The sequence below is a fragment of the Culex quinquefasciatus genome, chromosome 3 (genome assembly GCF_015732765.1).
Source record: "Culex quinquefasciatus strain JHB chromosome 3, VPISU_Cqui_1.0_pri_paternal, whole genome shotgun sequence".
Taxonomy (NCBI): Eukaryota; Metazoa; Arthropoda; class Insecta; order Diptera; family Culicidae; genus Culex; species Culex quinquefasciatus.
Genome location: NC_051863.1, coordinates 153,146,111 through 153,170,909, shown reverse-complemented (window position 1 = coordinate 153,170,909; position 24,799 = coordinate 153,146,111). Strand labels below are relative to the sequence as shown.

The 24,799-nt window shown below is 36.8% G+C and overlaps 2 protein-coding genes across 2 annotated transcripts; both read right to left on the bottom strand.

Moving 5' to 3' along the window:
• Positions 1 to 7,444: 7,444 nt before the first annotated feature.
• Positions 7,445 to 8,576, bottom strand: LOC6048587 (NADH dehydrogenase [ubiquinone] 1 alpha subcomplex subunit 8). Its single transcript, XM_001865453.2, has 4 exons — positions 8,437 to 8,576; positions 8,177 to 8,356; positions 7,816 to 7,991; positions 7,445 to 7,760 (listed from the first exon to the last, which is right to left on the bottom strand). The coding sequence occupies exons 2-4, from the start codon at positions 8,303 to 8,305 to the stop codon at positions 7,538 to 7,540; spliced, it is 528 nt and encodes a 175-aa protein (XP_001865488.1). The 5' UTR covers positions 8,306 to 8,356; positions 8,437 to 8,576; the 3' UTR covers positions 7,445 to 7,537.
• A 181-nt stretch (positions 8,577 to 8,757) lies between these two features.
• LOC6048586 (lymphocyte antigen 6C1) lies at positions 8,758 to 16,736 on the bottom strand. Its single transcript, XM_038263411.1, has 3 exons — positions 16,151 to 16,736; positions 15,910 to 16,085; positions 8,758 to 9,679 (listed from the first exon to the last, which is right to left on the bottom strand). Exons 1-3 carry the CDS (start codon positions 16,194 to 16,196, stop codon positions 9,398 to 9,400), a joined length of 504 nt encoding a protein of 167 aa, XP_038119339.1. The 5' UTR covers positions 16,197 to 16,736; the 3' UTR covers positions 8,758 to 9,397.
• Positions 16,737 to 24,799: the final 8,063 nt, after the last annotated feature.

Genomic DNA, 24,799 nt, shown 5'->3' with positions numbered 1-24,799 from the left:
GTTCTATCGCCCATCTCGAGCTGTGTTCTCTGCGTCCGTGAATGGTACCACTATTCTCTCGACTCGAGATCATCATTCTCTCGGACTAGCGCTGCCAGTTTTGGGTGCACAGAGAACAGATGTACATCTAAGCTCTAACTTGTGTGTAAACAATGTTGCACTTAAAAAAATGCGTTGCATACAATCTTGCATCAAAGAAATTAGAGTGTGCAGGATACGCTTGGCGGCGCCACCGTCGCGGCTGAGAATACTTGACTTAAAAATGAAAAAGGCTGAAGAATTTCGAAAGAAAATAAATGTTAACCTCATTTAAATATAAAATTCACTTCTGTATAATTCCAGTTGACTAAAAATATTGCAAAAATGCATTAACGTTAACGAAAACATAACAGAAAATTCATTCAAAAATATGTTTTCAAGCGACAACTTAAAATAGTCCCTTTACACATGTTATGTCCGATTTCGTTTTGTTTACCTTCTTTGGCGCGTGAAATTGCAACCCTCTGATGAAGGACAGTCAGACATTGGTCTGATGTCGTTCGTACGGAATGTTTTATGCAGTGATTAGATGGTCCAACGTTCTGCTACTGTAGGCCATCATGATTTTGGAAGTGGCGCTATCTAGACGGATGGTGCACACCCTAGCTCTTTTCAACGTAGGGGAAATATGCCCATTTTAATCACTCTAAGCCGTTCGACCAATTCTCATCACTTTTGCCTTTTCCGCTATAAAATCAACATTTTCAGATGTATCAACAATGGAGAGTTGCTTGCTCACTTTTGTTTGAGCTATTCATTACTTTGAAACAGTCAAAAACACTTTATGAAAGCTGTAATTGATGATCAAATTGCTGATAGGCCGATAATAGAAATAGGCTGAGAAAGGGTATAGTTCCCCTATTTTGGTTTGAATTTTTACACACGTTTTTCAATGCTGTTTGTTCAATGATATACATCTGTTCTGTTCCTCCTGATTTCTAGAACAAAGTACTGGATGTTATAGGCTCTTTTGAAAGAGCATACGATTTTGAACCAAACTGCATCAATAACTCGAAATCAATGAAAATGCATATGGGACATTTATGTAATCAGGGGCAGTATAAGTTATTGCAGGGGTGCCCAACCTTTTGGCCCTGCGGGCCAGATTTGATTTTGTTGCAATTTTTTGAAGTTTTTGATACATTTTTCAATATTTCAAAAATATGTCCAGCGATCTATTCTCAGTATGAATAAATTGATTGTGAAACTTTGTCACTAATAAGTTGTTCTGGAAAAATACATTAGTTTTGATTACTTATTTATTTAAAAAAAGAAAATAGAAAAAACCTTCAAATTAAAGTAAACACAGTCAAAACTGAAATAAAAAAACATTTAGTCTCTTTTTGTAAATTTTAAGACAACAGTCCAAGTTTTTTCATAAATTTCACAATTTTATGAAATGGATAATTTTTGCTGCACATTTTTTTCATTTAAAAAATATCAATATAAAAATTATAAGAATTAAATTCCAACATGAAGAATATTCTTATAATATGCTAAAATTTGATCTCCAGCTTATTTTTTTAATTCGGACAATAATTTTATTTATTTAATACTTCATAAACAGCCTTAACGGCCGGTCATAGAAATATTTTAAAAAGCCGTCGCGGGCCTGACGTTTGGCAGGCCTGAGCTATTGTGCTTCATATGTTTAATGGACCTTTTAAATAAAATCCTAGAAGTGTTCTTTTTAATCTCAGCAATTCAATAATTCCCTTGATTTTATTTTGAAAAAAAGGTCTTATAAACATATGAAACAATATAGGATTTTATGATCCAGAATTCAGGAAAAGGAACCTAAACCAAAACCACCGCTCAAATTTCTCAATTATCGAAACTCTCCGTGTTTGTCGTAATCCGCACACGACACAATCATCATCTCCGGTGGGACCTTTTTCTTTCGGGAGTATTGTGAGAGTGGTTGTGGCACACTCATCGCAGCCACACACGGATAGGCGACACTCCACTGAAACTTGAGGCTTAGCTATGTGATTTTTTTTTTCAACCTACAGAACAAATCCCGTCCCATCCCATCATCATCAGCATCAGCATCATCACCTTAATATGGAACAACAACAAACAAACAAAAAGCTGTCCAGTTTAGCCACTTGATTCAATATAAAAGCAAGCAACAAGTGCGGGGAATTTAGTAAAACGTGATTCCAACAGGAATATTTTGGAGTAACGAAAAAAGCTCAATTTTTGACGAAAAACATTTAAATTTGATTTTTTTTTAAGATTTCTGGATAATTGAAAGGCAAATGTAAATCTAGCCAAGCTCTGGGAGATGAAGCTGTAATCAAGTTTTAGTAGTTTTATAACCATAATACACCCGCAAGATTGTCACGTTGTGGTGTTGGTATCATGTCGTGTGTCTTGCATATTATACGGTCTCACAGTTATGGCTGCTGCTGATCCCTGATATAGCTTTTGCACTTCAGCTTGTCTATGGAGATGGATGTATGACGATTACTTGATGGGTCACAAATTGAATCTGAGATTTTGCTGAGAGTTGATATGGTTGATGATTTTCCTTTTCTTTTTTTTCTAAAGATCACAATACAAAATTTAAAAAAAAAACACAACATGTTTGAAAGAGGATTTTCTCTCGGCAGCATCCAAACAATAAGTCATAAGTAACATTTCAGTTTTACAGATATGCAGTTACTGATTTTTCAGCAATGTTTTTGTTCATTACCGAATTTCAACAAAAGCAATGATTACTGAATCGTATTCAGTTAATTATTTTACTGAAATGGCATTCCAAAATTTGCTGAGGATTTCTTAGACTTTAGACGTAGATGCCTACGTTTTATACTTGATTTTTCTTTAGTCATGCTTCTTTGTTTCATTCACAGCTCAAGTTTCTGCATGCAGTTTTTCGTTAATCATTTCGTGGTTTTTTTTCCCCGATGACCTAGCTGCATTTAAGACACTATACGCGGTGCATTATTACAGATTTCTCAGGTTTGTCGGCATGGTTTTGGTCTATTCACCTTTACTATATTTGCTGGCAGCTGAAGTGGTGGCGACTATACCGCAAAAACGCCGCATTGTCGATTGTTAATTTTCGTTCACACTCACAAGATGATGGTATCGGAGGTTTTTGTTCTGATGGTTGTTCTGCGCTCAATTCACACCATTTGCGCAAAAAGCAAAAAAACGGTGCTAGGGTTGAATAGTGATGGTGTCTTTTAAGTAATTTTGATGGCATGACGGTTGAAATACGAGTTAAGATGCTGCTAGTGCCGTGTCTGCATTTAGGTATATGCAAAACTGTTTTTGAACAACTTAGCCGGTGTGATTGCAAGGTCGTATCGTCGGTCGTATGTTGCTGTAAGAATGGTTAATCGTTAGATTTAGAGTTGGAAGTAACACAGTTTTCGGAAACTGAAATTTGGAATTATTGAATTAGTATGAGCTAAATTTTTTCATCAATTCTTTAAAATTTTCAATCATTTAGCCTTGTTACTGCACAATATTTGGATATTTTCGACTGGTGTCGTTTGCCCAATTTAAAGCTTTTAAAGTGCACTTAAAATGGCTGTCCCTATTCAGACTTTTTCCCGATTCGCCACAGTGTACGGTACCATACCGTTAAGCTGCCAAATATTCGTCCTTTTCTGCTTGAAACAATTATCATTCTCACCATTCTCGAAAATACTCAAAAAGGAAGAATGATCATAGGTATTTTCAGAAAAACGGCATCATTAGATTATTTTTAGACTTTAGACTAGACTTTGACTAGTTTAGTTAATAGTTTTAGGTAGTTTTGCGACTCTTTAGCATTTCATTTCTGGGGAACCTTACCGTCCATAAACCACATGGATAACGCATTTAAATGAGCTGTGATGAATTGAAAATAGCCGTGATGAGTTTTTGACCGTTGAATTGTTGGATTTTGAAAAAGATTTACGTATGTTTGTCTGTGGTTTAACCAAAGAGTATTTCACTTAGGGGAGAGTGGGGAGACTTGATCCCCTTTTTTGTATCGCACATAACTCTGTCAATTTCTCACAAAACTATGAACTTTTTGCATGAATTGAAAGCTTAAACATTCAACTATGTTTTGCTGATATGGGTTTTTCATCAGATAAACTCTTCGAATCATGCCAAGCGTTTTAAAAATATATTTTAAATCGGCATTTTCAAAATGTTGGGGGTAATTTGACCCCCCTCTCAACATTTTGAAGAAATCTTAAGCAAAATGTTTTTTATTCATCCAAACTTTTAATTTTCTATAAGTTACAGTCAAGGCACGATATCAAAAAAGGTGCTCATTTTTCGTGTCTAGAAGCAAATCGTGTAACAGGCTACTTTTTGATGGATCTAGACAAAATCGACCCTCCTGAATCCGAATCTGCCTGTTGATTCTCCCGATTCTCAAAGGGAACCGAGATATTCAAGATGGCGTCCAATATGGCGGCTGAATGGAAAAATCACAATAAAAGGATTTTCAATATCAATCAACTACTCAAATTTAACTAAATTGGGGTCACTGAACTTGAATATGACCCCTAGAATACTCCAAAGTACTCAGGAAATGTGCAATCCAAGATGGCGGCCAATATGGCGAAGTAAGAATATTGGAAATGTTTATACAGAAATGTAACAGGCTATCAACAGGTCAAATTTACCTAATTTGAGGTCGCTGAACTCGAATATGACCCGAATAATATTTTGAAACTGCCATATTAGCCGCCATCTTGGATTGCACATTCCCTGAGTACTTTGGAGTATTTTTGGGATCATTTTTGAGTTCAGCGTCCCCAAATTAGTTATACTTGACCTGTTGATAGCCTGTTACATTTCTGTATAAACATTTCCAATATTCTAACTTCGCCATTTTGGCCGCCATCTTGGATTGCACATTCCCTGAGTACTTTGGAGAATTCCTAGAATCATATTTGAGTTCAGCGACCTCAAATTAGTTAAATTTGACCTGTTGATAGCCTGTTACATTTCTGTATAAACATTTCCAATATTCTTACTTCGCCATATTGGCCGCCATCTTGGATTGCACATTCTCTGAGTACTTTGGAGTATTCTTGGCGTCATATTTGAGTTCAGCGACCAGTTCAGTTGATTGAACTTGAAAATCCTTTTATTGTGATTTTTCCATTCAGCCGCCATATTGGACGCCATCTTGAATATCTCGGTTTCCTTTGAGAATCGGGAAAATCAACAGGCAGTTTCGGATTCAGGAGGGTCGATTTAGTCTAGATCCATAAAAAACTGGCATGTTACACGATTTGCTTCTTGCATCGCTATTTTCGGGTTTTGTGCCTAGACTATTACGTTTGTGTTCAAAATATAACAAGTTAGCATGCAAAATATTTAAAAACTTAAAATTTTCTTTTTTAGGCCAAAATTGAGCATGCTTACAAAAGCTGGTAATTTTTGTTTACAAAACTTTTGAAAATGGTTCAAACTGCAGTAAGTTATGTACAACTATACTAAAGGAAACTATATACGAAAACCCAGCCCAATTAGGGGAAATATACCCATTTTAATCACACTAAACCGTTCTACCAATTCTCATCACTTTTGCCGTTTCTGCTATTAAATCAACATTTTCAGATGTTTCAACAATGGAGAGTTGCTTGCTCACTTTTATTTGAGCTATTTATTATTTTGGAACAGTCAAAAACACTTTATATAAGCTGTAATTCATGATCAAAGTGCTGATAGGCCGATAATAGAAATAGGCTGAGAAAGGGTATAGTTCCCCTATTTAATCTTGAGGCTGATTCCAGTGACTGTAAAAATGCAGGGATCAAGTCTCCCTAAACGCACTTTTTTAAACAATTGATTGTAAAAATAGTATGACGATAAATTTAACGTCAAATGCGTAAGGGTTTTGGAGTTGATATGTTTATCAAACAATTCATGTATAAAAAATATTTTTTTGCATAATTTTTGAGTGTTTTCTTTACTCATCAAAACAAAGAAAAAAGATCTCTTGGAAGTTTTTTGCAGCACTATAAAGAAAAAAACTGTGTAACTCAATCTAAACATTTTTTTAATTTTTTTCTTTGTTTTCTACAATGAGTTTTAGTCAATTTCGCACAACTTTCTAGAACAAAGCTAATTGTTTTACCCACATGCTGACGAGATACAGGCTTGGGATCAAGTGTCCCCGGGGATCAAGTCTCCCCACTCTCCCCTATCACTGGTTTAACTCTAGCCAGTTGCTTTATAGAAGGGGTTTGATTTCTCGATGCAATAATGTTAACGTCGTAATCATACATTGTAAACCTAACATTGAAAAGTGAGTAGAAGTGATCTATAATTTGTAATAGTAGGTAACCATGATAACCACCTTAAGTCAAGGGCAAGTCGAGGGTATCCAAAACATCCAAAAAAAGGAAAAAAAGAATTGTATATTGGACCATAACTTTTTAAACTCCAGATATATTTTTTTTTAATCCGGAACATGATATTGACAATTTTTAGCGCGTCGGTGTATTGTCAGTTATTGTTTGACAGATGCCCGTGCTTTCGCTTGGTGATCGATCAGAAGAATCATAAACAAAACTGAGCAAGCAGGTTGCACGGACGCAGCTGTACAGGTCAGCTGCGAAAAGACACCGAATATGTGTGTAATTGTTAAATTGTGAAATATTGATTTGTTTAGTGAGGAAAAAACTATAGTTTTGTAGCAAGTGGAAAAAACGTGTTAACTTTGACCACTCCGCTCACAGAACCGGGCACGGTTCGACATCCTCTCGCGTCTCAATAGAGCATAACTTGGAGCTTAATGTGAAAATTAAGCCAAAAGTTTTCAGTTGCACTTAACGTCATTTTTAACCGGAAATGGACTGCGTAATGATTCCTGGATCGACCTTCTACGACTAGTGGTTCTCGAGATATCCAGAGCAAATCTTTGGGGTGGTCCCAAAAGGAGGAGGTAATCCAATTTGGATGAAAATCGTGATTCTTTCTTGTTTATTTGAAAAAGTTGGTTTCGATTGCTGATACGTAGGGGGGAAAACCATTGGAAAAAGAATATCAAGACAGGTGCATTTTGAAGAACCTTTTGTCGGATTTGGCTAATTCTGAAAAGCCGGACTTGACGCCGCTAAATATTCAGAAGTCGGATTCAAAGTTGTCTTATTTTCAACAAAGTTGTATGGGAGTGGTTATTTGAGTCGGGTCTTTTTGGAAAGCTAGAGTCGAAATTGCTAAATTTCCAATAGTAGGAATTTGGGTCGCTGAAATAGTTACTCGACTACTCGACCTTGTAATATCTAAATACCTTGCGTTGGTGAATGCTTACAGCTCGCTTAGGCGGAATTCACTGTTTGTTTTGCACGATTTGAAGATCTTCAAACTCTTTGCGACTAGTTCTGTTAATGTGTCTTAGGATGGTCACTTCGAAGAACATTCACTTTTACACACACGCCAAAGTAATGAATTTTCGACTGTTTTAATGACATATTGCGAAACAAGCATTTTCTTCTCTACATAGCATCAATTGTTTGAAACACCGGCCGCTTTAGTTCAGCCAGTGGAAGCGGGAACCGTACTTGGCATCCGGCCGAGGGTAATCCGCCGGCAGACCCGGGGTGGCGTCCGGATAGACGGCCTTTTCCTGCTTTGGCGGTGCCGGACGGTCGGTGGCGTGTACCTTGGCTCTGGCAAAGTATCCGTAGTCCGGTCGTTCGATGTTCATCTTTTCCAGCACGCACTTGTCGAGCACTCCTTGCGTTTTGCGGCAGCTGGAAGACAGTTTGTGAGATTCTTTAGATTGGTTGATTGCCACTTGATACTCACTATTGGAAGTTCAGATCGCCACTGCTCTTGTCCAGACAGTTGGCGTACTGGGCAAACTCTGAGGCGCAATTTTTCTTCATCTTGCGGAAGAACTCCAGCGCACAGTTGGTAACAGCTTTGCCTTCGTTCAGGCAAGCTCGAGGATCGTCCAACTCTTGACGGCACAGCATAAACTCCTAAAATGTAAAGATATTCATTTGAACTTATTCCAAACAAACAATTTCACCCCACGCAGTTGGTTTGTTATTGTTCACCGCCAGGTTAGAAAAATTATATAACAAATCTTGGCTTCCAGAAATCCCGGTTTCAATCCGGATTCAGCTGGAAGCGCTTGCCCGCGACCCGCACCCCAAGTTCTCACATTGTTCTCCGCCTCGCACTGTTTGCCCAGGTGATAGGCACCGGCTCTCAGGGCCGGCCCGGACAGATTAACCTCCGGAACGGTGAGCTCCTCCTCCGTCGGCAGAAAAACATCCTTCGTGACGACCATGGTTGCGCTCGGAACACACCGTTTTCAATGCCCGGCCAGGGGTGGCAGTATCTGAAATAAGAAGCACCAAATGAAAACGACAATTGACGCCGGTTATTTGAGAATTTTGTAAAACTAAAAATTTACGCTACCGAGAAAGTCTGAAAAAGATCGTCCACCGTCGTGAGCGCGAGTGACAGCAGGCTGGTTGGTTTGACGTTTCGTCGTATGTTTATCGTTGGTTTTGTTTTGATGTCCGTGACAGAAATGACGCCCAGTGTGAAAAATGTGGTTATGTGTACAGGGGGAAGACACCTTGTGCGTTAATTTGTGGCGAATCCGATTGAATATTTTGCAAAGATTTAATAAAATGACACATCCACAAAACTTGCAACTAAAACATAAAAAAACACAATATGTAATTTTTAATTCACGAGCATTTCTTTCAGAAAAAAAAAACAAGATTTTTTGCGTATTTTCAATAAAACTTTATTGCATCCAATGGATTACATAAAAATTACATTGTTTACCTATTCTAGTTATTTTTATTCTCTCTCTCTGGCATGTCGTACTTTCACGAACGATACGTTCGCCCCATCCATCATCCAACTTCTGCATCGCTTCTTACAGTGTATTTGGCCCTTGATTCATATTAGATTTGGAATTTTTAAGGAATTTAGAAAAATATTACCAATCGCTTTTAACATTCATAGAGCAGTGCGCTGATTTAGAATACGTTTTTACCAATTTGTTTAAGCTGGCGGAGCAAAATGTTCGGTGCAAAGTACGATTATTGAATTCGCATTAAATGGTCGAAAATAATATAGATAGCTTTTGTTAGTCTATTGTACATGGAGAACTTATTCGACGGAATTAGATTTTTTTATATGAAAAATCCTAAACGCTAATTTGTGTATTTGGATGTGCAGATTTTTCTGTAATTCGTTTCTTTTCGTGTATTGTAGTAAGAATAAGTACATAATTTTCACGAGTCACTTCTAAAAGGTTTGGCTTCTTTTATACAAACTATTTGGCAAGAGATGATTTCTTTTCCTAAAAACGGGAATTTGGCAAGCCTAGTCTAAACATTGAACACTCCGATCCGGGACCAGACTAGAGCCCTAGCAGGTGAACCGACGCCAGTGTCGCCACGAGGACCCCAGCCAGTGACCATCCGGCGGTAGAGGTTTGGCCCAGCACGCTCCGGGAACCGGCTCGACCGACGTTACACAGCGATTCCTGGCAGCAGCTGGTGCAGGCAAACAGTTTGGTCCGTTCGCCGATTACGATACAGCCCGGTTCGCACGTGTTGATGCACTTCCGCTCCAGTGACCACAGCTTCGGTTCCGACAGGTTCGCGTTGTTGGCGTGGGTCGTGTACGAGAACTGCTTGACCTGAGAGGGTGAAAGAAAGGGTTGGAAATTGGTTAGTTTACGCGCTACAAAAGTTTATTAGAGTGACCCCCACTTCGGGACCAGATTGGTAGTTTTTTTTAGCAAGAAGAATAGGTAGAAAAACTCGTATCTGGCCCTATTTCTGAAGATTTTTAACAATTAACTATTCTAATCAATGAAATAACCAAGATCTTTTTTAATTTTGTTCCCAATAATTTCAGTGGGAAATGAACTATATAAAATTTTAATCTAATTGGATTCAGATTTGCTAAATTGAATTGAAAATAATGAATTTGATTTACTTTATCATATTTTTTACCTAGAAAACCTCATAATTCTTTAGTAGATCGCCGTGATGTTTTGGCCCGACCAAAAAAACTTGAAAAAGGTTAAATAAGTTGTACACCAAATTGTTGGAAATAATTTTTCTCATCAGAATCCGGCATAAGTTTTATAAAAATGTTGATTATGAAGAAACAAACACATTTTTTCAAAAAATCATAGGTTTACGCTATTTGTTCATAGGTGGCGACATGTGTCTTTTAGCTTTGCTGCAAATTCTCTATGGAATTTCGCCTAATCGAATCATATAAATAAAACGAAACTATTGGCACTACGCCCCCCGGGGCATGGCCTTCCTCTAACGTGGGATTTCTGCTCCAGCGCCTCTGACGAGACAGGAGAAACCGGGACCGACGTTTTACTTCACCATCCGATAGAAGCTCAGTGGATATATTCATGGAGTGTTCTTTAAATAAAACAAACCTTAGTTGATTTCACCAATTTAGTTTATTGACAAATTCTGGCTTAAAACGGTTTTGGTTTGGGGGATCACAATCGTATAAGTGTGCTGTATTGTTTTTTTCTTGTTTATTCAGTTTGCTTCATTCATAAAGGGAAGAATTAAAAGTCAATTCAATGCTCACAATCAAACTCAAATCTTATTTGGTTATTTTTTGCTGGTTTGCTTGACGCAAACCTATGTTATGTATGTTTAGTCTTTAGAAGGCGACAGTACTGGGAAAGAACAACTGGTAAAGTTTTACTTGGAAAAAGCTCGTCGTTTTTTTTCGTCTTCTGATTCTTTAGCGCCTCCCTCTAACCAGACCTTAAAGGATTGATCGATGAGCTTCGTTTATTTTAGCTAGAGAGATTGCACATTTCGACAACCGTTCGTGATATTTCAGCAGATCAATAGTTTTCTTTTGCAAGTTGTTCAGTAACTTGTGACGATCTGTTTGTTCTTCCTTTGGAATAGCTAGACTACGATGAAAAAGATTTTGTTGTATTGGATATGAAAGTAGTTTTGTTTGATTTTTTCTTTTGTATATTTACACTTTTTGTTCGATTGCAACGATTTAAAAATTTGAGTAGCTAAAACTATCTAGATAATATTATGTTTGAGTTTTCAAGACCAACGCTTGCTGAAAGAAACTTTCAAGAATAGTGACATTACACTTAAAAACGTTACTTAATCCACCTAGGTGAATGGGGGCTTCCTCTTCTCGGTTCATACACAAATAAATGTATTGAGAATGTACATGTATATATAGAGGCGATTCGTTGATTGAGTTCTAAAATTCAACTAAATTGGTAATATTATTGTTCACAATGATAAAGCTTAATTTTCTGGGTACAATGACCCTTTGTACGACCGCAAAGGATTTAAAATGGATTTTAAAACAATTTAAAATAATAACTTTGCGATCCTTTTTGACTGAAAGCAGAATACTTAGTATATAGTCTAGAGACTTACTAAATCGAATGCTATTCAATCCGAGTAGAAGTAAAATACGCCCATGTTCGTCGACGAAAATCCATGTAAGCAATGCACGCGAGTTTTTACACCGTGACGGCATAGGGGGATGGCGTCACTATTTTTAGACCACGTTTTCCACTTTTTCTTATCGAAACCGACTACTTTAACGACTTCATTTTGCTGGGCGAGATAGGACGCCGTCTATTTTTAGACGATGACTCAGCACTTTTGCACTTAAAAAAACCAGATGGCAGCACGATGTAACGCCACGTCCCTATGCAGTGCTCGAACGAGTCAAAATTTCCGTAAACTCTCTCCTTCTCTCGCCTTGCATTCCGCTCTCACCTTCTACAGCTAAAGCGAAAATTTAAGAAAGGGTAAAAAGTGTATCGCTAACGGAGTCGATCGATGGCTCATGGATAGGTATCTAAGAACACATTACATATTGTCATTTCCCGAAATGACTTGACTTGTCTTGGCTTGGCGAAGAAGTTTTTGAGGCTATTCTGGTCCTGATTTAGGGACGACAGAATCTTCTCAACAAGTCGAGTCGGCGTAGTGAGCTAGGGCGCGCCCTAGAATTTTATTTTTGGCCGTGGGTTCGAATCTCGTTCTCTCCCGCTCGCTCTCTGAGCTGATTTGTTTTTTTTTTTTTCTCTCTGCGCGTTGTCGAGCAATCTTCCGGCCGGAAGGTGCTCGACTTGGTTTTTCGAGCAATCTTCCGGCCGTTCGACTTTTGGGGCCATGCTGGACCTGATTTGAGGTCGGCGGAATCTTTGCATGCTGGACGCGATTCACAAAGGGAATTTTATTTCCTAAAATGACATTCGAAGCACGATGAAAAATGCTTTCGAGTGAAGTATAATAGTTCTGGGTTTTTTAGCCGGATGGGCGAACCAGCATGTGATAATGCATTGGTATCGTCAAAAATAGCAGTTTAGTGCAGATATTAGCGACTAAGCCTAATAATTCGTCGAGATATGTATCTCATTGGATTGGGTTTTGAAAAAGCTTTACAAAAATGTGCAACATGCCGAAATTTTGGTTAATTTTGGCCACGTTTTAGTCGATTTGGAGGCGGCTGAATGCAAACAGTTTTCTTAAAGTGGCTGTAACTTTGTCTAATTTCAATGGATTTTTGTCCCGTTTCAGCCGTGGATGGAGGACATTCCAGACTACCTAGTTGTGCAAAAATGAAGCAATTTTGAAAATTTTTCATCGTTTTTTGTTTTTCCATTTTAGTTTTGCAAATCGTTTTCGTAAATATCTTTTGACAGGAAAGGGCTACGGGGAAGATTTTCAATAGCGACTTATCGGAAGCTAAGAGGGATCGAATGCAACCGGAAGTGTCCAAATCCGTTCAGCCATTTCCGAGAAATCGAAGTGCAATTTTTTGGCCAATTTTCAAGTGATTTTATATGGCATTCCTCGGAGAGGAAGCCAAAAATCTTGTTTACATATTTTTTTATTCCTACGACCGCAATCAAACGTCAAAATTAACCCCCACTAGAGGGCGCTCAAACTTGGGGTGATGTTTTCATTATAACCTACAGCGAGTAAATTGGTTTGAAATTGTTTTATTTCATCATAAAATCGACATTAAAAGCAAATTATACCATTTTCAGGTAAGAAATAAATAGATTAATTGATATAAACGAAAATATTTTTGTGATGGTCGATTTAACCTGTTCATTATCTGATTCAAAATAAGGGAATGTTTTAATCAACCAAAACATAACTAATCAATTGAGAATGTAGATTATTCAAGTGGACAATTATTTTTTAAAGTCACTTCTACCATAAAAGCAAAGATCTGCTTGAAAAATGATAATTGGATTGATTTTCAAAATTAGCAATCTAACCTCATTCTCGCGTTTTCAATCCGGATCTCAGAATTTTCAATGAAAAAGGCAACTTAGCGAAAAAATCACAAAGTCAGTCGATAGAACTTTTTATTTCTTACCTTCTGTTAACTTTATTTTATTCCAAAAGATCAATTTTCTTTTTAAAAATCTTAGAATATTTTTCATTCCCCTTTGCACTTATCGCGCAAAACCGTAAACGTAACCTTGCACCAAAGTTCTCCTACTCGAATGTAGGTGGCGAATCGAGAAATTAAAAGTGAGAGTGTGTGCAACATGGAGTTTAACTTTCTGTGCAGTTGCTGTGAAGGTTCCCATGGCACTTTGATAAATATAACTCCATGTTGCACGCACACACTCTCACTTTTAATTTCTCGATAGAGTTTTTAGCTTTGGTTTTGGGGGCCTGTAGTTAAATTGAATATTTTATAGATTCATAAATTAAAATATCTATATTATATCACCACCATTATAGCTACCACCTTGGATTTTTAAATTCTTATTCACTTTAGTATAGTTTAGGACGATTATTCGAAGATTCGACTATCCTTAGTGAAATTTTTCCAAGGCCTTCGGATCATCGAGTCTGGGCTGTAATTTTAATACTTGAGTTGAAAAGAGACAGCTTTATAGCTGAGTTTGACTATTTTTTTACAGTGAACAGACACGGACCACTGTGACTACTTATCTTGCTACTTATTTACTTATTTTGAATTTTGAGATCACCGAAGCAAAAGTTTAAGAAAAAATATATTTTCATTATTTCAAGAATTTTTATTACTTTAAAAAAGTCCTATAAACACAACATCTTATAGAATCCTTAAAAAAACTCGAGAATCCATTGATATTTTGCAATTATTTGATAGTAGCGTAGCTGTAATGATGTTTTTTTTATTTATTCATTGACAATTTGAATAATTAGTAATAAAAATTGCAAAGGCTCTAATTTGTTGTCCGTTGCTCTCGAAGGTACACGCCGCGCGGTATTTTAGAATGTGCCGCAGACACTGTTGCCAAAATTGATGAAATTTTAAGCGAACACTCACGAAAAGTAGCATTTATAGAGAAAATTTCCTGGTATCACTGGCTCACTCCAACAGGCGCCGCTGGTGGTGTTGGTGGCCACCCGAAAAAAAAACCACCCTTTGTTCTTTATTTGCCTTCGCTTCTCGCTCGTATTTCTTCAGCCTTCGATTGGAATGGGTCGTCAAAATTTAAACGTCAAAAGACTTGGCGCGTTTGTTTTTTTGATGGCGCTTGCTAATTATTTACATGTTTCGAGATTATTTTTCAAGTGAGTGACTAACTAATGTGCCAAAGAACATGATGCCGGTAGTTGGAAGCAATTTCATTTCTTAAGCGCTTTGAAATCGTTAGCGCAAGTGAAAATATATTGATGGCGACTTTCGTTAAGCAGTTAACCTCATGAGAAATGGTCTCGCAAAATAGAAATTATGATCAAAAGTGCATTCAATTTGATCTTTTTGGCCAGTAAATGGCATAAATTTGCGATCTTACTTGAGGCGGTGCTGTTGCTGGTAAGTTTATAGCCTAAATAGTACTTTTGGAGCTTTAATCGAGCATCAAACTCTTCATATGACGAAGATAGGTGTTTGATTAGAAAGGGCATATTTCTCCTAATTAACTTTCAAGTAAGTAAAGTAAATCTTTCCCAGTTCCTGAGGGGAACACCCTTGAAGAGTATCGGGGCCGGCATTTACAAAGCGGGTTCAGTGGCAGTTTCATTCTCGACTTAATGTTAACATGTTAAGGTTAATGTTAACATTCCATAGGTCGCCTCCCTAAGGTGATGTTCATAGGTCGCCTCCCTTTCAAGATGTTTTATATTTCTGGAGTTGTTTTTTTTTTTGCTCTTTGAATGTTTTTGAAACCACCTTAAGTAATCAAAAGCACCCAGAAAGCAAACAATTAAAATTTTGTTTTTCGGACCTTTAAAAAAATCGAAATTTGTAATCTCAAATATTGTAGAGTTTTAATTGGAAGAAAAAAAAACATTCAACAGTATAGAATAAATACATTCATCCCAAGGGCTCTTCACGCCTAATGGTCCTTTGAAGGCAAAACATTACGAGTGCTATAAATAACTCTACAAAGTCACGCTCCAGCCATCATTAAGCAAAAGACAAGAAAAATACTCGCACAAAACAACAAAAGCCAACCACATTGCGCCACACGCTGCCCCTAAATTTATGCTTCCACACATTGTATATAGGTTAGGATGCGACAAAAGTTCTCGAGGTTGTTCTCTCCTGCAAGTGCGGTTACAAGTGAGAAGCACACACACAAAGGCCAAGGGGGTTGGGGACTCGTCAGACATTTCTAAAAATATCTTTCCTGTGCACACACACTGTTTATTCTCACTCCCGTGTCTACAGTTCAAGATGATTTTGGGTAAAGGTGGGCAAATAAATTCAGCAAAAATTGTGTTTTTTTTTTTTCAATTAATACAGTTGTGACAAATTTGAATGTTTTAAAATTACTTTTAAAATTAATTTTCCTTTTTTTCTGCTCACACAAGTTTGCACCTTTCACACCCGTCTCTTGGCACGGAGGAAGCTGGAAAGGGGTGGATGTTGCTCATTACTCACCATGCAGATAAACTCGTCCGCGAAGCATTTTTTGGCGTAGGTTGCATTATTTCCGGACAAATCCGCGCACGCATCGCCGTCCTCCGTGGCGTTGCACGAGTAACAGAAGAGGTCATTGGGCTTCTCGGCGGCGGCCGGAGTCTTGTGGACCGTGTTGGTTAGATACTGCGAGCAGCCTGGAAGTGGGTCAACCGGAAATAAATTAATTTCAAGACCTTTTTTTTAGATGTTGCACTTTTACCAGCTTCCAGAAATCCGATGAGAACGATTGCTAGTATAATTGACATTTTTGCATCATTCTGTTGGAGAACCCGAGCAGCTGCAGGAAGTAGTTCTCCCAAAATTTTCCGGACGCACTGATGTAACACGCTCTCCTGTTCCACGAAATTTTCACGAAGCCAAGTTCTTATCGAACAAACCACTATGCACTTGGGTCAAGATTGCATTGCAAAACGAGTACTCCGTGAAGTTTCTGTCTACTTTCAGGCGTTTTGCCCCTAATATCCTTTTCGGTGTCTTGAACTTGCCTACCTTCAGGCTTTTGACAGACGACACATCAGATTTTATGCATTATTTGAAATTACAACAGCTCGCATCCACTTTTTCTCAAATGCCGTCGATTTTACGGGAAGCACATAAATTCGGAATTCCACTAAAATTTTACAATTCCAAAAAAACACATGAAACACCAGCTTTTGGAGTTAAAACGGAACGGAATTTACTGCAATGAGTCCCCGCCGAGGAAGTCGTTGTCTGAGCTTGAGGTGGTATTATCAAACAAGTTGAAGGAGCAAAAGTGGCAAACCAGCGAGAGCAAGTCCTTTTTCGGGGTCAGAGAGTCACAGCTGCGAAAGGACGTGGGCGCATGTGCGGTGGCTAGGGTTGCCGGACTCGGGATCGGAATGTGGCAGGTATGTGTTTGAACTGACTGTTGAGAAAAGTACTGAAAAGTTGCTTTTCAAATTTTATTGCCTGTTATTAGATACATTTTTCAATATTCCACCACCACCATATTATATGCACCAGATTATTTTCGAGCTATTCTGAATCATCATATTAGAGCTTGAGCTTGTTTTTTCGTATAACTCGAAACATTAATTTTCTGCCTCTTACTTCAAGTAGATGAAATATACCTTAATCACTCTAAGCCGTTCGACCAATTCTCAGCACTTTTGCAGTTTTCCGCTATTAAATCAACATTTTCAAATGTATCAACAATGAGAAGTTGTTTGCTCACTTTCCTTTGAGCTATTTATTACTTTGGAACAGTCAAAACACTTTATGAAAGCTTTAGGGGAAATTCTCGTATGTTTGGCAGGTTAAGTACTCGATCCTAACTCCATCTAATTTGCTGATTTTCACTTATCAAACAAGTAATTTTGCAAAACTTTTTAAAGAATCTTGCTTGCTCACTTCTTATAAGGCTTTCTAGTCAGAAAATTACCAATACATTCAAAGTATGTTTACATTACAGCTGGACGTTTGTTTGCATCAGGTTTCCTATCTCTTTCCAGCATTTTTTTTGTCAGGCGACTTCTAGCCGGTTTTTTTGACTGACCGCCCGATATTTCAGCCAACACACTTCGCAGGGCTGTGACAGCTCGAGCTCAATCATTGTTTGCATCAGGACACTGTGACGAGAAGTTCGTCATTATTGGGTTAAATTATATTTTTTGCACTGGGCCTAGAAAGCCTTATTGAGCTATTTATCACTCGACTTCAATTGAAAACACTTTTAATGAGCTATAATTGAATGCCAATGTGCTGATATGGCAACATTAGAGGCACGCTGGAATTAGATGCTGTTCCCCTAACTAATGAAGTACTGATAGGCCGATAGTAGAATTATGCTTTAAAAAGGTATAGTTTCCCTAATTAAATGTTGTTTTAGCAAATTAAAAAAAAATAAAAATGTTGAACATACAAAAAAAGTTGAGTTAAAAAAACAACAAAAACGTCATGCTCTCGTCTAGAAAAGCAATAAACCATTGTTCTGTGCATGCATGCATGCATGTGCATTGTTCTGAAGGTATTAAAAAACACCCAAAACGCAAAAACTGAAAATTTGATTTATTGGACCTTTTAAAAAAAAAACTCTAGATTTGTTCCCCATCTGACATAACGGCATAAAAGTGGTATCATAATAATGTGTGTTACAATGTGAGTAGCTACCAGCCTGCTTGGTAAAAAAAAACTAACGATGATTTTTAAAAGTTTTGCAAACCGTTTTTTGTATGAGTGAAAAAATCTTAAATTAGGCAAAAAATCACACATTATTTCGGAAAAAGCACCGTTTTGGAGTTATGATCACTTTTAGGTTATAATATAAGAAATTTGTGTGTGTGTGTGTGTGTGTGTGTGTGTGTGTGTGTGTGTGTGTGTGTGTGTGTGTGTGTGTGTGTGTGTGTGTGTGTGTGTGTGTGTGTGTGTGTGTGTGTGTGTGTGTGTGTGTGTGTGTGTGTGTGTGTGCAACCAACCAAACGGGACCACGCGGTCGCATCTTACAAATTGAGTTGTTTCCATGTGTTTTATATTTCCATTCTATACATGCAAATAACTCGCATAGGCATTTGGAGGGTGTTAGCTCTGCCGAGCTTCGGTGACCCATTTCTACGTAGGCTAGCCGTACGCGAGATACCTCAGCTTGAACCGACAAGCCCCGCTCAAAAGAACGTTTGCATCAATTGGATACAAACGTTATTTAGAACTTCCGATTTCTTATTTGTGGATCAGCGCGTTTTTAGTAAGGCTGGTACAAATATTTTTTAAAGTTTTTGTCACCCCCCTCAAAATTGGACCGAAAAATCAGGGGGCAAAAAAAATATTTTTACAATAAACTTCAAAATTTCAATGAAAATTCAAGTGCAACCAGCTGAAAACAAATTAAAATACATTCTCCTGCGTTTAAAATCTTTTTTGGCATGTTTGGGTTTATTAAAAAATCTTAAGATTTTTTGAAAATTTTCGATGCAAAATCTTTTTTTTCGATACAATTTTTGTTTTTGTCAGATCTTAGATTTTTTGAAAACTAATTTTTAAATTTTTTGAAAACTAATGATTGCAAAACAACTGAACTAGTGTAAAATGCATTTTAAAACACTTTTTTCATTTAAATGTGAAGATTATGGCTTGTTATTTAAATTTTTATATTTTTTTATTTTTTTGCCCCCCCCCCCCCCTTGACCTCGGCCAGAGCCGAGGGACAAAAACTTTTTTAAATATTTGCATCGGCCTAAGCAGATTTTTATTTTTATGTTTGTTTTGGAAGGATGTCTTAATTGGTGTGAGCGAATGTTAGAATATTAGTGAGAGGGTTTTCTGTTTTATATAAAAAGAACGGGCTCACCGAATAATAATATCTTCAAGACAAGCTTCATTTGAATTTCTGAAGTTGTCCGATTTGTTAAACTTGCGATCCGCTAAACCTCCATCGCCAATCTTGAAACAGCCGACGTTGACGACGGACCCACCCGTTGCCCGTGGAAGTGTACTAAATGCAGATTTCCATCTGCTAATAAGTTTCTGCTGCTGGAGAATTCTGACCGTGATGATTCCTCCGTTGGAATCTTAGAACCAGCTTTGATTTCTGCAACAGGCTCGAGCTTACACCACACTCCTTTTTGGAAAATCCAGAAGGTTGTGCTCCTAATTTTCCGCTGCAAATCACTGCTGAACCGCTTTTCCTTGACCACCACCTTTTCCACCGGATATCACCGTAATTTTTGGATGAAAATTCAAAAAAAGATGAATAGAAGAAAAACCACGGAATGAAATTTGCAAACGTCAACGCGCGCGCACGGCTTGCTTTGATCTTCTATAATATAAGAATTTTTTTTGTCCTCTGATTTTCGTGCCAAACCACTGATTTTTTCCCATTTTTCACAAGGTTTATATAGCTCAGCTTATTTTATTTAAAAATGTATCAATATCAATTATGACAAGTATGCCCTTTATTTAAATAGAAATAAAAATTTATTGTTACCAGTGCTTCTTTTTATTTTTCCATTAACATCATTGGAAACTTATTATTCATATTTTTCTGTAGCAATATTGGGAATTGGTTTTTTTGTGACAATGTTCAGTTAATAAAAAGTTTATTTTCAGTGTAAATTGATTTCTAAACAAAATCATGTGTTCATCTCTTGTTTTTTTTTTAAACAACACATCAGCACTGTTGTGTTTGCCTCAAAAACAAAGATTTTCAAGTTTGGAGATATTTGGTCCACGCCCGTGGCACCCCCTTTTTTTTCTTCGATTTTTGAAAAACCTAATTTTATTAAATTCCTAAGAGGTAAAGCTTACTCAAAATTTACGTACCGTGTTGCCAGATATGAAAACTTAGCACTATAAATTCTAAAATGCATTTTAAATCTTTGGAAGAGCACTTATCGGAAAACTGACAGTTGAATTCAGTTGCTGAGAGTTTTTATCTTTAAATTCAATCGGGAAAGGAGAAATTAAATATTTTTTTGAGATATTACGTATCAAAGTGGGAAAGTTCTAAATTGCTTAGCAAATGTTTTACAAATCCATCAATTTTCATCAATATATTGCATCAGAGCACAGTCAACTCAGATTTTTAATATACAACTTTCAACGACACTTTTTTCTGTTGGCCATGTTTTTGCCAACAGAACATGTTTTTAAAAATATAAACATTGGAAAAAAATACCGTACTGTTTGAATATATTTGAGAAATATTATGAAGCTCTAAAAATGGCTTACTGGTTTACGGTACCAAATGGTAACCAACGTTCAATATTTATGAAGATCTTAACGCTCTATAATCCAATCGGGCTTCGAACTAAAAATTTGCCAAATAATCAATTTTCCAATTTTCGATCTTTGGATTTTGGATTTGGAAAGCATTAGAAAGAAAAACTGTTTGTGATTTTTGATAATGTTAGGGTTGTAAGTTTGCGACTTTTCCAGTGTTAGTAAAAATGTCATTTTCTGGGGTCAACATTGGCTAAGTTCTTCACTGACATTTTTTGTTTTAATAAGTATTTTGTTTGTTCCGGTGGTGGAGTGTTTGGTACGGTATGTCCACGCATCCTTCCTCCCCTGTCGATTCTGTGAAATGTGATCCGTTCTCAGAATCCTCTTTGCGGTAAACACAACGCCCTACTGGCCGCTTTAAATTGTGCATTACATTTTCGGGTATTTTCGGATGTACTGCAATTATTAATATTGACACAGACAACAGACGTTGGGCTCGATTCTTTACTTGTGTAAATCATTGCTACAGATTTTTTAGTTGTGGCAATCCGTTTGTGGCGCTGCAGTCGCTTTGCCCTGACACATTGCCCACTGTCAAAATATCGCTTTCCGCCTACTGTCATTTTTCATTTTGTTGGTTTCCAACGTTTGTAATCGTTTGTTCTGGTTCTGGTGTTTGTGATCGCTTGCACTAGAAATCCGGTGGGGGAATCTGACGCGCCGGGGAGCGGCGCCTTGGTTGCTGTGTTTAAAAAAGCATCAGATTAGACTATTTTTTTAAATATCGATAAAACTTCCATGTGCTCGTAAATCGTGTTAATTAATAATTAAAGTAGATTTACTATAGCATAAAAACATAATCTTTACCTTTTAATTTTTTTTTTTTTTTGCGAAAAATTGAAATAATATATTTTTTAAACATTTCTGGGTGATGCATTTTCAAACACACCTTCTCAGAAAACCATTATGGCTGCTTTAGAGAGTGGCAATAGGCTAACAGATGGCGCTAGTAGATAAGCAGGATGCGGCAGCCATGTTTTTACACACGATTTTCAAAATATTTTGTTCTAGCCGCTACGTCTGTTGTCTGTGATATTGACAAGAAAAGTGCTTGGGGCGTCATCTAATCACAAGTCTTTCATCGGACTGGCTGCGTTTGTGTTAGATTAGAGATTAGATTAGATTAGTATTAGGATGTTTGTTCCGGTGGCCATACTGAGCACAAATATCAGCTTGATTGGACGTAGCTGAAGCTGGCGCTTTGCATTTGAATTTTAAATGGGATTTCCCTCGTATTTTTTTAAGTGTTTTCAATGTTATATATATATATATATATATATATATATATATCAAAAGATGCGCAAGGATCTGGCCTAGTGACGTTGAAAAGTGATGTTGAAAAAACGCTTCAGTGGCCAAAATGCCTCAAAAATTGTCATTTTTGAAAAAAAAAAACTTTTTTTCGGGTTAAATCCCATTAAAAATTTAAATGCAAATCGCCAGCTTCAGCTACGTCAAATCAAGCTCACATTTGGGATTTGGACTCAGTATACCCACCGGAACAAACTTCTTAATGCCCGTCAAAAAGTCATTTTTGTTACACTCTAATAAGTATGCAGTATTTTTTAGTCTCAGGCTATACCTGTAAGATATTGATCTATAGCAAAAAAAAGTAAAAACCAACCAAAACATGAAAAATGACTGCAAAAATATGAAAAAAAAAAACTAGAATTAACCAAATACTATCAGAATCAAACATGTACTAAAAAGATATAAATGCAAAACATTTTTTTTTAATCGAAAAAAATGGGCATCAGAGGGTTAAGTCGTTCGTCATTTTCAAGGAAAATTGTTCGTCTCAACCTTCACTGAAATAAATTTTGTTCTAAAACAAACTTGTCTCGAAATTTTTATGATTGAATAATCGGCACTTAAACTAAACACGTACCACTATGTTAAACAACCTGTTGAAAGAATAAATGTTAGGAAAGCATAATAATATAAATTCAATTGGAAAATCATTGCAATGATGGAGTTTCGTCACCTTTAGATGTGTAGTTTTTGAATTTAGTAATGTTTTAAGTGACAGGATTAAGATTACTATATAAGTGTATAAAACACCTTGAGGCAAATCATATCGTTGGTGTTTGCTTTGTTAAATTTCAAAAATTAAAATAATTAATACTTCAACTTCGTTAGCAATCAAATTAAAATTTGACTGTCTCAATAAAGAAAATCAACATAAAATTCATTAGACTCTGCTTTACAGCGGAGTGATTCCCTCTGCAATCGAGCAAAGCACCGCGTGGTCAGGTGAAAAATTAGCACAATGACCTCTCACCTCAACGGCAAGGCACACGCCTTATTTCTTCACGCGCAATATTTTAAAAAGAAACGACATGCGACTTGACTCGACTCGCTCGCTTAAATCCATTCATGCAAAACGTGCTTCTCACAAACATATATGCAAACGGTCTGGTCTGGTCTGGGGCTAAAGTGGCCCTTCCGCTCGGTACTCTCTGTGCACTTCCTGCTGCAACCCGTTTGCTGGCGCGTCTAAATCAAACAGAAACATGTTCGTGCTAATTTTTAATAATGGTAAACATCGCTTCCAACTATGCGACGTGAAGTGTTGTCTGGAAAATGCATCAAATATTTGTTTTACAAATTGGCTTTTAATGTTCACATTTGATCAATTAGTTTTCATTAAAACAAAAAATGTAATTTAAAGAATCAGAAAAAAAATTGTCGTCAAACGTCGCATTCCGGTTGCGTTTTCTTATTGCCACCAACATTGCTGAAATTTCGCTCATAGATTATTTTCAAACTATACCACCCCCTTTGGAAAATCGGAAAACCACCCTCCCTATAGGGTCCTATGTATTAGTTTCACTCTCGTTTCCCCCCGATTTTTTTGCTTTGTTCGAAAGTGATCCTATCGTAAATATGCTAATTTGGACCTGCCGTTTTCTTCTTCTGTAAGCAGCAAAGTTTTCCGTCTGTGTATATATTGGAGTAAAAACTACTAAAACTACAACACCAATACTCCCACATCTGCTACTTACACGGGGGAAAACACGCGAAAAAAGGTGGCTCCGAAGGCGCCAGCGGAGACTTTGGTGGCCGTTGTTCGGTCGTGGCCAGAAAGTTTCTGTGAACTGATTTTTTGAACTACAGGGAGTGCACAATGTTTCAAACCGAACTAAAAATTTATTTTTTTAACAATAATTAAAAAAATATTAGGTATATGTCAGACCTATGTTAATTTTAATTTACAACCAAGTAAAATCCTTTTTCCAATCACTTTTTATCTATTGAAGCCAAATATTGAAAAGAACAAGTCAACATTTTGTAATGAATCAATTAGAATCTCTTCCAACTATCTGCTGAGGATTATATTTTCTATCTAAAATATGTCAACAAATCTTTGCTGGTTTTGGTAAAAATGTTTTTCATTTAATAAAATTATTTTCGGCTGTACATCATGATAATTTCTGATCATATAATTCAAAACATATTTTTAATTAATATGATATGCTGCAAATTTAAACAATAACACATTTAATTTCAGATTCAGAAACAATTTTTAAATATTAGTAAAGGCAAAGTTTTTTTTTCGGCTGGTGGGCAAAAAATTACAGATCAGATTGTTTAAGGTTCAAATAAAAATTGTCTTATGGATGTTTCACAATAGTTTGCTGAAGCCCTTGCAAATATTTTATGAAGTTTACTGCCCATGTTCGCATAAATTGCAGAAACAGCAAGCTGAGAAGAACGCATTTGAAGTTTGTCCCACACATAAGGCTACGTGTTAACTTTTCGCGAAAAAACGGGATTTTCTCCTGATTTCTAGAACAAAGTACTGTGTGTTTTATGCTTTTCTGAAGGAACACGCGATTTTGAACAAAACTGCATCACTAACTCGAAAATGATGGAAATGCATATGGGACATTAATGCGATCAGGGACAGTTTATGTCCTTCAACACTGGCCAAATTTGCAAAAAAAAAAATAAAAAAAAATATAGAAAAAATGGTTTTGACATTAAAATGAAAAAAGTGTTTCAAATGAATTTTACTTCTGCCCAGTCGTATTGCAATCATTAGTTTTCATAATATCGAAGTATTGACGATATTTTTTCCGGAAAAAAACCTTTTTGCAGTACTGTACAA

Excerpts from the sequence above, each read along its gene's own strand:
- LOC6048587 (XM_001865453.2), bottom strand. The coding sequence starts at position 8,305 with ATGGTCGTCACGAAGGATGTTTTTCTGCCGACGGAGGAGGAGCTCACC. Across the intron at positions 7,992-8,176 it reads AGTGCGAGGCGGAGAACAAT|GAGTTTATGCTGTGCCGTCA; the intron begins GTGAGAACTTGG and ends TTTACATTTTAG. Across the intron at positions 7,761-7,815 it reads GGCGATCTGAACTTCCAATA|CTGCCGCAAAACGCAAGGAG; the intron begins GTGAGTATCAAG and ends ACTGTCTTCCAG.
- LOC6048586 (XM_038263411.1), bottom strand. The coding sequence starts at position 16,196 with ATGTCAATTATACTAGCAATCGTTCTCATCGGATTTCTGGAAGCTG. Across the intron at positions 16,086-16,150 it reads CATCGGATTTCTGGAAGCTG|GCTGCTCGCAGTATCTAACC; the intron begins GTAAAAGTGCAA and ends ACCCACTTCCAG. Across the intron at positions 9,680-15,909 it reads CGGACGAGTTTATCTGCATG|GTCAAGCAGTTCTCGTACAC; the intron begins GTGAGTAATGAG and ends TCACCCTCTCAG.